Below are 14,866 nucleotides of genomic sequence, written 5' to 3' on the forward strand. Positions count from 1 at the left end.
GAAAATCTAAAATCCTCAAGTATCTCTTTAACTTCCTCTATCAAATTCTACTTCATATATAGTACCACAGCTGTGGCCAATATTGCAATACAGAAGGAGCAAAAGCTACATTTTTCAAACTTAAAGTATTTCTCAACATTATTCCAAAACCCTCTCCTTACACACTTGAAGTGAGAGAACGCCGCCGCCACGGACAGCTGCAAGCACAATAACAGCATTTAGAGAAAGCCGGTCCAAATCTTTTCTGTCCTCTGCAGCAGAATTTTCCTCAACCTAGAGCCGATAAATAGCCGCTGCAACCCCGAGCAGAGGGCAGCGGGAAAACCTGCTGCTGCTGGCACTGCACATTCAGAACTGTCAGGATTGTGAGTGAATATGACCTTATATGTGCGCTGAAAGTGTGGGTTAACAAGTGTGTGCAAGTGCAGAGAAGCAAGCTGGTCTGTCAAAACATCCATTTATCAAAGAACCCATGAGCTCTTAGTGTTTTTATCTTCCTCTGACACATCTCTGAATATGTTCACTTGCCAGTTGCTACTTCTGTGTATTTGCATTTAATGTACACAAAATCACCATCAAGTACGCCTGCTATATTTCTTTCATTTTGCAGACTCAGTCTGAAATCATTACGATTATTTACAACCACTTTAAAGGTAAAATGAGAATATCTGAATGAAATAGAGTGCATTACGAAAACGTGCTGTATGTTAAATGGAAAAAAAAACTATTATTTTCTAGTTCTAATCATTTAATTTGAAAGATTCTCAAAAAATTATCTGTCTCTCAGTTAAAGGTAAAGAACAAAAACAGATTTCAGTGGAAATTGACCAAAAAAAAACATTAGAAAAGGGATAAACATGAATTTAATCATAGAGTAGAGCTGAGGCCAAAAGACTTTAGGGCCTCAAGCTACAATCATTCTGACCTTGGCAACGCATTCAAGTGGCCACTTTCAAGGAAAAGTATATAAATGCACGTATACCATATATCTTTCAATAGTGGCCGGTCTCTAATGGATGCTAATCTCCAATTAATGACAAGTGTTTGTTCTATCATGGCTTGTTTCGACTGAGCGGCCCAGACTGGACCGCTAAGGTATGTTGTGCGTTTCCATTATAAAATGGACCCATTGTCTGGATCTATTTTTACCATTTGTGGTCTTCTGTTGGTCGTAGGTCCATAGAAAAATGGAACGGACCAGTTAGGGTGGATCTACTATCATCATATCATCATCATATCATACGTATGAAACGTGGAGCCACTGAACTTTCGTTCATACTTAAACCACGTTCAATTCTGACTAATTAGAAACTCTGAATCGGTAGTGATGGGGAGGGTATGGATGGAGTCATTTTTCATTCACCGAAGTGCCAACTGTTTGAAAATTGATCATGTAAGAGAAATTAATAATTGCGATTTGTGCCCAACCGGAATTATATGACACCAAGTCATTTGTATATCGGACGAGAGCTGTAAAAGGAAAAAAAGCCCGGAGCAAGATTTGCGAAATTTTCACTGCTTCGAAATTTCAACCACAATCACATATCACTTAGACACCCTTTGCATTTGCATGGGGTTGGTAATGAACCACCCTGCTAACATCTAGAGCAGGGATGGGCAAACTTTTAGAACTGTGGGTCTAAAATTTAACAGGAAAGCTGCACTAGTAGCAAATGCAAGGGGTGTTTTGGTGAACCACCTTATAAGTAAAATAAATAACATGGAATTTGGACCAAAACATACTTTGATTGAAAATGTCTACATGTATTTTGAAGCAGAATATTTCAGAGTTTTCTTATTTTAGTGGCAATTGTACCAATGGGTTAATGTCCCTCAGGAAAAACGCAAAGCTGGGTTCTTGTGGTTTTTGAATTTATATCAAAATAAATATCTTTTAACACCGCATAAATTCAGAATAACTTACTACACCTTAACAAAAGTCTTTTTTTTTTGTAGTGCACCGTATTGGGTGACACCAAAATTGTACATACTGTTGTGTTAATGTCCCTTAAGGTGGTTGTACAAGAATTTTTTTCAACTGAGAATTCATTGAAGTTTTATCCTGAGAAGATCACAGCAATCAAAGTAGCTATCCAGGGAAGTATGGGACAAAGGCACTCTGGACAGGTCTTAAGTTGATCACAAGACCACATACAGAAACACACGCATGAACACACATATATGCACAAGCAGTAGCTACGTTTACATGCCCACAAGTAATTGGAATAAACACCTGATCAGAACAAAAATGCGTCATGTAAACACGCCATTCAGAATACTCTGGCCCAATCAGACTGGTGAATTATACTGATTGTTGATCTGATCGTGTTGCATATAAACAATTCATCCCGATTGTGTGTCATTACTGCGCTGGATTTTACGTCATGCCAATCGGCTGCTCTCCGCGAGCGAACTGTTTCTCTGAGCAGAAGGATTCATAGCTTTCATGTCTGTGACCCCACGCTACAGACTGCAGTCCATGTTTCCCAGGAGAACTGTCTCTCTGAGCAGCTTCGGGACGTGTGAGGCAGGGGAAGCGGTTTTTAAATGCGGAAATGCTGTTCCGTTCCCCCTAACAGTCCTCTGAAACTGTGCAGAAAATCACGTGAATTCATGTTTCCAGTCGTGTCCAGACAGAATAAAGGCTGATTTTATTCCCACATATTTACCTGCGGCCAAGATGCACATCGCTGCATCGCCTGCACGAATTTTAAGTTAATCCAAGGTTAAATATCTAACTCTAACCTTTCCTCCGGATCCGTACGACCAAGAATAAGATACAGACCACAGGGATTTGCAAAATTGAGTGAACAGTCACGTATAAATATTATTAATAATAATGAAAGCACATTTGGGGTGTCCTCTCACTCTATGCAGCATCTTTGTTTATTCACAAAGGAACTCGCTATTTCTTCTTCTACGACTATTTCTGGCATTTTAGACAGTTCTGCACATGTCAAAATGATGTATTCCAATCAACCGTGTGGCACGTGTAAACGTTTGTTTTAATCGGATAAAGTTTTTCAGGGCCCATGTGCACAGATCCATTCTATTCCGATCTTTGATCCGATTAAGGACGTTTTGCACATGTAAGCACAGCTACTGATACTAAAGACCACAAAAACAGCTTTGACAGCCTGTTTCTGCTGCTTCCACCACAAAAATAACTCAAAAAATATTCCAGCAACAAGTTGACCTTTAGGACGAATGTTCAGGAAACCCAGGAACGGAACAAAAATATGGAGCGTAAAGTTTGAACTCCACTATAGCAGCCAACAAAAAGCCAAACAGTTACCACACCACCCACAACACACAAAGCCACAAGGCAACTACACAAAGAAGAGACACAATCATTTTATGGCCAACAACAAACAGAAAACAAACAAAAAAACTAATTATGCATAAATATGTGACTTTCAGTATTTATTAAGTCGTTTAAAACACAATTTGTGGTAAAGTTTTACTTTTTTTTTTTCTCAGCAGGGGTACTCTGCACCCTGAAGGAGACGCCCGACCTGAAAAATGAGATGTCATTTTTATGTTTATGCTGCAGGAAGTTGGTTTCTGACCAAGCTGTAATCTGCGTGGGCTTCACCTTGACTAATGGTTATGACTACAAACATGTTTTGTTTTTCTTTAATAAAACAACCTTAAGTTTATTTTACTCCCAGGAAAAAAAAGTTGTGCACTATCATTTCAGGAATTTCATTTGTCAAATTATTTAAGGATCTAAATAAAAAATTGTGTTAAGTAATAAAAAAAACAGACTTTCACTTGTTAGGACAATGTATTTTGTGTTAGATTTTTTGTTATTATGGTGCACACATGAGGACTCCACTACTCTCCCCACAGTCCAAAGAGACACATTTCAAATCGACTGGGGATTCTAAATTGTCTATTAGAGAGAGCATGAGCATGCATGGTTGTGTGTGTATTTGTTCAGCGCTTTGATGAACTGATCCATCCCTTCACAGAGAGCACCATCTTGTACACTGACAGCTGAAAATAGACCTCACTTCTTTGCGACCTTGACCAAGATGAAGTGTTTAAAAGGAAAAATAAAGGATGAATGGCACTTTCTATAGACTCATGGATGACATCTAAAAGCCCCTGATACGAGTTGAATCTTTTTCAGGTCCCCTCAGTGAATTCAGATTTTATTCAAATGTAAAGGGAAATATATTTATTTTTCAACACCCAAGACAAATTTGTGCAAAATTGATGCTAAAGGTGAGCAGTTTGCAATGGTGAAACAAACCGCTAACAGAGAAAGGAGTCCAAGGCCGTCAATATATTTTAAATAAAACAAGCAATATCAATAAATCCCTAAATTCCTGTAAAATAAATAGTTTTTCTTTTTGTTTTATCAGCATGTAATTCTGGTGAAAAGATCCTAAAACATAAACTATCTAATAACAGAATTTAATAATTGACACAAAGGAAGGAAGTTAAAATGACAGATTTCATCCTTCTCACCTGTCTATACAGCCTTTGATGTGTTTTTCTTCAGCACAAGTTTTTAGTGGTTAATCGGCTCAGTACTGTCTTTCTTTGTGTCTAAGTTTATCTAAAATTACTGACTCAGTTTTTTTTTTCAATACAATTCAAGTCCAAAGTGCCCACCCAGCTTCTGTCGATGTCCATGAAATGGTTGTGATGTTATACTACAGTATATTCACACCAGGTTTGGAGATGCGCGTTTGAGCAACTACTTTCAATGGAAAGTCTATGTTAACGCACTTCCATGGCCATTTTAGACTTCTGCGTTCTAAACTCTTGCATTCATGGGTAACTGCAAAAATGTTTAACTCTGTTTTATTTTGAACTTTGACCAATCGGGAGCTAGGATTTGGTAATGTTATGTAGTTGGTGTCTTTTTCAAAATGCTAACCGGTTGAAAATTGACCGTGAAAGAGAAATTACTAATCACGGTTTATTCCTGTCCAGAATTATGACAACATATCCTTCAAATATCAGAATAGAGCTGTGAAAGAAAAAGCCTAGAGCAAAATTTGCCAGATTTGTATCGACATTTGCATCAAGCATGAGCTAGCATTGGGTAATGACAGACCTGTGAGAATACCATATGATATAAGTGTGTGATAAAAACCTATGTTCAGTGTGTTCTTGAACACAGGGCGGGTGTGCGCATGGCAGAATAATGGCAGATCGTCCCCTCACATTGAATTATTGGAAGTTGGACCCCATGTTCATTGATCCGTTCTCCATCTCTAATGTCGTCAATCTCATTGAGATGTCTCCTCCTGTTCAGGCCTCTGTGTGTACAACCCACCTCCCATGAGGTCAAGTCATCTTCTTAGTCAGTCAAACCTTCCTCACGTGAGTGACTCAGTTTCTATCTACAACCTGGCTCTAAATATCAGTCAAGTCACTTTCACCCTCCAGGCTCACCCTGTTGATCTCCGTAACCAGACCACGACTATCTTTTGGATTACTCCTTTGGCTGTGCCTGTTGGCCTGGAGTAAGACCTACTCTCTGCTTTAAATAAAAAAAACAAAACAAGATGCATTTTACTCTTGGGTTGTCCATCAGAACCCAACCTTGTGATTTTTTAAAGGTCTAATCACCCCATATTTTTCTGAAGTCCATAATAGTTTTAGCTCTGACAGCTCCGTGACCTCATGTCCTGGCTTGCAGTTAAAGGACGAGGTTCAGCTGCTCATCATCGGTAGCAGAGTGGCAATAACGAGGAGTTTCTTTCTGCCAAGATGAATGAATGTATGAGGTGCTGATGCTGGATGGAACACCAGAGGGTCAGGTCTATGAATGATGTGAACATAAAGATGTGTGGACACCTGGATTCCACAGGAACTTATGTTTTTTCCTGAAAGAATGTGATGAAAATATGAGCAGCATGTCACTTTCTATAGCAGGAGCTCAGGCTTTCATTCAAAGTAAAATTTTAAGAACCCATCAAAATAGGACAAATTTGACAAACTCAACCTTACAGTAATATCAGTTTGGTCGGCAGTAAAAAAAAGTTTGACTATTTTAGTTGTTGATAAGAAAATAACAACTAGAAGGCTGATTACTGGCAGGCAAGTTACATTGTTTCAATTGATATACTCTGACGAAAAAGAACCTGACAATTTTTATTTTAAGTTTTAGTTACAACTGTCCTTTTGGATGGATACGGGCAGTCTGTGGGTGAAAATTGGGCAAACCTGTGCAGAGCACGAAGGTGGCCAACACAATTTCAGGATCGTAGACCGTTTGATGAGAAAATGTTCATGCACATTTTTGCACTGTTGCCATGAACACTTGATCAACACATAAAGGTAATTAAGGGTGAAGGGGGTAAGATTAGCAGGCACGTTGTATGTATTTTTTTCAAATACTCCATACTGTGCAGGGAGAAGTGTTGTTCAACTGAGATGTTCACAGTTCTTCAGGCTGCCCGACCATTAGATCTTAGAAAATTAGACAACCAGGGTAGTTTGTGTTGGCATCTACGGGTGCCCTGTACAGACGTAAGTTTTACCTCCACATCCCATGCAAACAGCAATAGCGCGTAAATAAATGATACTGGAGACTTGTTTGTTGGTCCAGTCATTCCTGGGACATGTGAAACTTTACTAAGGGACCCATGACACTCGCATGACACATCTGCAGCTGATTACCGGGATCAGGTGTGTTGAGCCAATAAGAAGCTACAATGGCAGGTTAGTTGGAAAACATGTAGGACACCGGCCCTCGAGGCCTAGAGTTTGACACCTGTGTTCTACAGGCCCGGACAACCAAAAAACCCGCAAAGCCCGTACAGGTCAGTTCCCTGTACTATCAAACATGACTCTGGCTTTAACTGATCAACCACAATGACTTAAGAACTCACTCAGTTCAGTAAAAAAATAGATGATTTAATAGTCAAGAATAGACTTTAGGACAAACACATTAATGAGAATCTGAGGAGAGAGGCTTTAAAGTACAAAAACTTGTGTAACATTTAAAAAAAAAGAAAAAAAAATCTAGATTTTCCCTGAAACTTTTGGACAAACAATCTATTGACAGAGGAGACATAAGTACAATTTTCTGGAAGGTTTGTGTCCTAATTTAACAGCATTTTAACGGCATTCCAGAATAAGAAAACATCAGAGCAACAGTCATACATGGTGGTGGTAGTGTGGTGGTGTGGTACTGCTTTGTCACTGAAGCCCCTGAAAGACAGATAATCCTTGTACAACAAAATCTGATCTGTACTGATCCTGGAAGACAAGGTTCTCCATCAATACATGACTTGGCTTTAGAACTCTGAAATTCTGTTGCAAAACCATGACCCAAACACTAAGACTGAATGGATCAGAACATTGAAAGCTCCAGTCAGTCTGTATTTAAATCTGGATAAAATATATTTCAAATCTTTGAGGACAACGACTACTTTTACTGACTGCACTAAATATTAAAGCAATAATGTTTCCTTTTTAGGCTTTGTGTTTGAATGTTGTAGAACAGACTCCTTTGACAAGCTCTTGATTCAAACAGAAGGCGTCCTTTCCCTAAAAACTCTAATCCAATTCTTCCGGCTCTTTCTTATTACTTGAAAGACAATCCATCTGTTCCTGTTGGCCGGCGTTCAATCACAGCTCTGTGCTGTGTGGGCCGGAGGTGAGCTAAGTGTTTCTCGCACTTCTCTGACAGCCGGGGGAGTCAGGGACACGGTGGCATGTCGCCGCTGGAGTCCTAATCCATCACCCGGGGCGTCATGATGTGGCATTACAATATGCTAATCCAGCGACAGCGTGCCCTCACTGTCACCTCACTCACTCTTTCATCTTTCTCTCTCCCAACCCCCCCTCCAGCCCGCTCTCTGATGAACACCTCACTGTCCCCATTTTGGGGGAGGGGGGTTGCAAAAGTTGTCTGAGCTGATGTTAGAAGTAGGTGTGGCATTCTGAGGGCGACACACAATTAGCCCACAGTGTGGCCTCCAACATGAACTGGAGGCTCCCACCCCATGATCTGCACTTTACAATTACAACACGGAGGGAATTGCCAAGAAGATGCTGCAGCTGACAAGACGGCGATGCCAAATGAATTTTTTATCAAGTCGTTTTTTTCAGAGGGTTTGAACTATAAACATGCGTGAGAGAAATGACAAATATTTGTCTCTTACCCCATGTGACGGGTAGGTGAGCCAGCCCCAGTCTCCTGTGGTCGTCGTCGTATCGAGTAGATTCACTGCAAAGAAAGAGCAATGCATTAAAAGCTGCTTTGCTCAGTCTAGTACCTCTCCTCCAACCCTTTATCTGCTTCCTAACCACCCATGGAGTCACACCCACTCATGACTGACAGGTGGGACAGTCCTAACACCAGCTCTAGTCTGGATGTCCCAGAGCGGGTGTTTAATCCAACCACCGCTGCTTTTTTTGCCCAAAAGAGATGGAAACTGGTAGTTAAAGACCTACTCTAATGAAAATTGTGTTTTTGGTGTTCTTGTGGCACTTTCCCATGATGCAGTACTTAGATTAAAAAAGATTAAGCTTAAAATTGCCTTTGAGTATTTCTCTAACCAAATCTCTGTGAATCAGGAGCAGACAAAAGCATGAAGTTTGAAAAAGCTTGTAGCTGTCATGTAGGAGTTACAATCGGCAGGCCATAAGCTCTCTGGTCCACTCTATTCCCATGATTGTGATGTATCCAGTTTCAGACATCTAGATCTAAGTCTTTGTTTTCTTCATCCGAGCGTGCATCCGAGCTGGATAGCTTCAATGTTGCACACCATTTTTGTTGCTCCGGTAATGATATTTTGAGGTTGTAGGGAGCTGTAACCTACCAAGAGAGCATGTAAACAGATGGGTAATGAGAAATGGGGGCAGACGTACTCCATGTAGGCAGTTCTGCTTACAACTCATAAGCAAATTTCTAGTGAACTGCTGCCGCTCTGCAGTAACCATGTCCTTGAAAATAGATCAAAAGATGATTGGAGTAGGATTTTAATGCTAAAACTGTTTTGAAGTCTGAAGGAAGTAAAACTCAATACACTTTCAATGTTTAATTAATTAACATTTAACAGTTTAAAAAAAGTTCTAATTAACTCATCTTGGTAGCTAAACAGAACAGTCAATGCAAACATAATCTAACAAAAAAAAGATTACGAACTAAACTCTATGTCTCAGTAAAAACAGGGAGGTGACTCTTTACTCAGCAGTCCTTCTAATTAAAAAACAATTTTTCATGTACAGCAAAATCTACACATAAATTTACATGTGTAATAAATCTTAATCTTGAATCCTGCAGGAAAAACTATTGAGGAATTTATTTTCTGAATTTGAAAGAGGAAGAAAAGGTATAAGAATAAAAAAATAAAACAGAAAACCACAGCATACTACTACTACCTACCAATCATGTCTACCTACATAATTGGTGGTGCTATTGTGATTTTTTTTCTATATTTAATAGGATTATTAGATGCATCAATACTGATCTATAAACAACTCTAAATTATTTTAAGAATTTAAATAACTGATTATCAAAAATGTAATATAATTTAAAGTAAACATAACAAGCAGAACTAATCGTGGGGCATTTTTCACTCTGATATTTTTTGAACAGCAAACAAACGTGGCTGATCTTGCAGATTGTGTCATACAATCAGCCCAACTTCAGTGTCGACAGCCAAATTACTTTGGATAAAAGTCATGCGGTGTGAAAATTCTGTCAGACCAAAATTAAATACGTAGAGAACAAAACAAATTTGTAAAATCACATCTTACGGTTCCATCCAGAGGAAGTGGGTAGTATTTGTTCTGGTGTTGTGGTGTTGCTTTAACAAGTTCTGCTGCAAGCATTTCCAATGGTCAAAAACACACATTTTATATCCTAGATAAACTTCCACCATCGTCAAAGGCTAAGCGAATAACAAAGTCAATGAGATCTTTTAGCAAAGGACTTGAGACCATATTCTATGCTGGAGAATTAGGGCTTCCAAACGTTGATTCGCGGAGATTCATCTTTTACCGTCATGTCTTCACTGACATGGTTAACCCCGACCATATACTGAGACAAGAGCTGAAGTCATGGCAGCAGTTGTGATAGCCGACAAAATAGCATTAACGTGTGACACTTGGACTCCTATTGCTACGGAATCAAACTGTTCATTTTATAATTGAAGACTGGCTCTTAAAAGCTTTTCCTCATAACTGAAAGCTGCATTGATAATTGTTTTTTAATCGATTCGTGAGGTGCCTCAAGATTCCCAACCCTAATAATTACTGGTCAATTTTCAGACACCACTAAGAATCGCTTTTAAACCATTTAACAACAGAGATTTATTTCCATTGTTTATATTCTTTTAACTAATATATTTCTTCAACCGTTTATGCAATTAACAAAAGTTCAGCAGACTCTAAGGCAGAGAAAAGCAGCCTACATGCAACACTTTTTAGTTGCGAAGTGTCAACACAATCAATGTAAATCAGCTAATTTTGTTGAGGTTTAAAATGTATTTACGCGTGATGCAACACTTTGTGTTAGTGTTGAATATCGGGGCAAAGCTGATATGAAAGCCCAGCCAGCAAGGGGGCCCCATATGGTTTAAAATTGAGCAGAAAGCGTGGGCCCCGATTGGATTTCTCCGCTCTTTCTGTGGTTTGTGTTTGCCCACTTTGGCGTACGTAGGCACTCAATGGGTTGGATATAGCTAACCGCACGGTGGACACAGTAGCGTGCCATAAACCACAGCTGTATCTAGCTAGCAAGCTTTTCTGTAAGCTATGAGCTCCGCTGTAGCATGATAGCGAGCTCCGCTGTAGCGTGCTAGCATGATAGCGAAACATGGTTTTGAACTTTTCACGTTTCAGGAAAGAAACAAAATAAAATTCAAGAAGGAAATCAGCGAGTTATAAGAAGAAAAAAGGTTTTTCATTGTTAAGCTCTGCTGCTTTTTTCACGGAATTTTCACTGAAAACGTGAAAAAAAAGTCAAATATTTTAAAAAAAAAGTGCATTAACTGGTTTAACTTGATTGACAAAAGTACAAAACATATGAAATTGAAAGAAAACGTATTTTTACCAAATGGCAATCTGGCGGTGCCCATATTTCCAACATGTGTGTGATAGGCGTGTGTGTGTGTTACAGTCACCAGTATTTCCAGTTAACATGATCTCTGACCCGCAGCTGCTTGACAGGCAGGGGAGTGATGTTTTCCACATTAGAATGAGTCTAACAAAACACTTCTCAGCTCTCCGTCTCTCATCTTTCATCCGTCAGCCTGACACTTGCTCCTCTCTGTCTCGTCTGAATGTTAAAGCTACATTGTGCAATCACTTTGCCATGAAGCGTGAAGGCATCTGCGAGGCCTGGCCTCTTTGCCCTCAGCCTGCTAAGCTGCTCATACCGATGAGTTTTCCTTTAATTACTCGAGTATCATGCGGTTACATTGAAAATTTTACAAACTAAGAAAACATTTGTCAGCAGATTTGTTCTTTTATTATCTTTATTATGTACCAAATCTCTCTCTTTTTCTTTCAAGAGGCTGCTTATAATATTAATAATAATGTATTTTATTTAAAAGCCCCATTCAAAAAAGCTCAAGGACACTTTACAAAGTAGAAAAATAACATTATATAAAAACACAATAACATCACTTTAAATATATATATATATATATATATATATATATATATATATATATATATATATATATATATATATATATATATATGTATGTATATATATACTAAAGACACAATAAATAAGTTGACATCTTAATAAAATCAGATTGCAGATGAAGGGAAGTTATGAATTTAGGAAAGCAGATTTAAACAAATATGTTTTGAGTCTGGATTTAAAAACTGAAAGGGAGTCAACATTTTGGAGGTCGAGAGGCAGAGAGTTACAGGGTTGGGGAGCCGAGCGGCTGAAGGTTCGATTCCCCATGGTGACCAGACGTGCTGGAGGGGCGGAAAGCTGAAGGGAAGAGGAAGACCAGATAGAGCAGGAGGGGTTTTTAATATTGAGAAGATTCGAGATATAAGTAGGAGCCATATTATGCAGGTTTTTGAAAGTGTACAGAAGAAGTTTGAATTGAATCCTGAAAATAAGCGGGAGCCAGTGCAGCTGTTGGAGAACGGGAGTGGTGTGATGGAAGGATGGAGTTCTGGTGATGATGCGAGCTGCTGAGTTTGAGGAAGTTTAAGGCAAACCAGGTTTTAATTTCGGACAGGCAGGAGGAGAGGAAAGAAAGTGGAAGAGAGGAGTTGGGTTTACTGGACAGATAGAGCTAGGTGTCATCACCCAAACAATAAAAATCAATGCTAAATTTACAGAATATACTGCCAAGGGGTAGGAGGTAAGTAATGAAGAAGAGGGGACCGATAACAGAACCTTGAGGAACACCAGAGGAAATGGATGAGGATTGGGATCTAAATGATTTCAGTTGGATAAACTGGGTGCGGCTTGAGAAGTAAGAATTAAACCAATGGAGGGGGGGTGGACTTGATACCAAGAGATGAAAGTCTCAGCAGGAGGATGGAGTGAGATATGGTATCAAATGCCGCACTCAAGTCAAAGAGGATGAGGATGGTGACGAGTCCTCAGCTGCTAGGAGGTCATTAGTGGAGATGAAGGGGAGATTAGAAATAGGATGGATATTATCAAAAGAATTTGGGTCTGAATCAGGTTTTTTCAGAATTGGCTCGACAACAGCAGTCTTGAGGGGGTGAGGGGACAATACCAGATGTTAATGAGGAGTGGATAATAGCAGATATGCTTATGTGTATTTGCAGTACAAGTCTGTTTGCTACTGCAGACTCAGTTTTGTGCATCATGATGATCAGAAATGGTTTGATAGCTGAGCCACAGTCTGAATGAGTTCTCTGAAAAAGAGAACAACCTAAGGCAAAAAAAGAAATGTACAACAGCTTTGTTGTGAGCGGAAAATCCCAAACCTGGAGACAAACTCTGAAAACTTAGGTTGAATCAAGTCTACCAGGTATTGCACCACACTGAGGATGAGCAGATGAAAACTGGATGATATAAAAATGGTCAGACTAATGATGCAGGTATTGAAATTTGTGTGGCAAAGTCTACCTCCAACACTCATGAAGCCAATAGCAGACAAATAGATCGATTAGTTTCTTAATTTTCCTTATCTGAGCTCGTATATGGCTCAAAACTTCGAGCAACAATGTGAAGAGTTCATAAAAAGGCCAGGATAATCAAAAACGTTGTTTCAAAAGTGATACTAAAACTATTGACTGGATATGAGAACTGGACCAAGTGAGAGTCACCCATAGAAAATGACTAACTTCCTTCTAAATTCAATTCAATCGCCTTTTTTTTTTTTTTTAATTAACTGCGCGATGTTACAGTCAGATGTGAAGCAGTGATTTTTTTTTTTCCAAGTCCCTCTAAGCCATTGTTTCTGTGGAAACCACTGGTTTTCTATGGGTGACAAGTGAGTGGAATGCTTGTGCTGTACAGCAGATCATTTCTGCGTCTATTTTGTGCGTGAGCCGCGAGCGATCTGCGTCAATTTTGACAGGAAGTTGCATCAAGATACATGAGAAAATCCTTTTTTTTTTCAAAATATCACCAAATTTTTACAATAAAACAGCAATTGACAAATGTGATTGTGTTTTGGTATCTGAACAGACTGTAGAGATGGAAAATAAACTCACAATCACAACACACACATAACACACAGATCAATGAGTTAAAGCTATACAAAATTGTCAAAGGTTTTCAACATTGGATGTGAGATCGCCTACCCATTGAAGCATCTCACTGGTCATTGAATAGGCTGAATATATTGATCAACAAGGCTGCACGGTGGCGCAGTGGTTAGCGCTCTTGCCTCACAGCGAGAAGGCCCCGGTTCGAATCCCGGCTGGGACCTTTCTGTGTGGAGTTTGCATGTTCTCCCCGTGCATGCGTGGGTTTTCACTGGGGACTCCGGCTTCCTCCCACCGTCCAAAAACATGCTTCACAGGTTAATTGGTGACTCTAAATTGTCCCTATGTGTGTGTGATTGAGGTCATGCGACAGACTGGCGACCTGTCCAGGGTTAGGCTCCGGCACCCCCGGTGAAGGGAAGAAGCGGCCAAGAAGATGAATGAATGAATATTGATCAACTTTTTTTTTAATATTTGATTTACAAAACATTAAAAAAATTGTATCAGAGCAAGAATGGTTATTCTGACAAATACAATGACTGAGTGATGGTTGTTTGTTTCCCTATAAAAATGTGTGTGATTTTGGCTTCTTGTAGCCAGTAAGGACTTCCTGTATTATGAGGGAGGAGAGGTCCCTCAGTCCACTTTACATGGAAGATACAATGGAATACAATGGAAGATTTGTAGATGGGACTTACAGATTTAAAATATAAAACATAACCAAATTGCACCACATGCAACACTTGAAACAAATTAAGTAATAATAACTATTTGAAACACATTGGTTTAATAGGATTTCTTTTTTAAAGGGCCTCACCAAAACCTGCTTATTTTTTTTAAGCTTTTAAGTGTATTTAAATGTTAATTCCTCATAAAAAACAACTCCAAAGCAATATTTTGCTCCATTCACGCATTTCTTAGTATTCCTCTAAAAACTCGTGCTCTGAGAACCAGCCCCTCCCAAATCACAAAAGGTGGGTCCTCACATTGTGACAGACGAGTGAGGAACAGCCCCTTCCAGGATAAGTCTGCACTGTCAGCACTGCCCACAGCAGGGGTCTCAAACTCGCGGCCCGCGGGCCATCTGCGGCCCGCAGGATGATGATTTGCGGCCCCCGTCTTCATATGAAAGATTACTGTTCGTGCGGCCCGCAAGGCTGATATGAATGACAGTTGTTATGTGCCGAGCTGAATGAACCAATCACAGTGAGGTGTATGACTCTGGAGGGCGGGA

The 14,866-nt window shown here is 39.5% G+C and overlaps 1 protein-coding gene across 5 annotated transcripts in view; it reads right to left on the reverse strand.

Annotated features, from left to right (window-relative positions):
- The window catches only part of epha8 (eph receptor A8), a 148,702-nt gene that overhangs the window by 101,319 nt on the left and 32,517 nt on the right, over positions 1 to 14,866 (reverse strand). For all 5 annotated transcript variants that reach the window (XM_024269905.2, XM_024269903.2, XM_024269906.2 and 2 more), the window contains exon 2: positions 8,133 to 8,197. In XM_024269905.2, coding sequence (XP_024125673.1) covers positions 8,133 to 8,197 — 65 coding nt within the window. The remainder of the gene's footprint in view (positions 1 to 8,132; positions 8,198 to 14,866) is intronic.

This window comes from Oryzias melastigma, linkage group LG5 (genome assembly GCF_002922805.2).
Source record: "Oryzias melastigma strain HK-1 linkage group LG5, ASM292280v2, whole genome shotgun sequence".
NCBI lineage: Eukaryota > Metazoa > Chordata > Actinopteri > Beloniformes > Adrianichthyidae > Oryzias > Oryzias melastigma.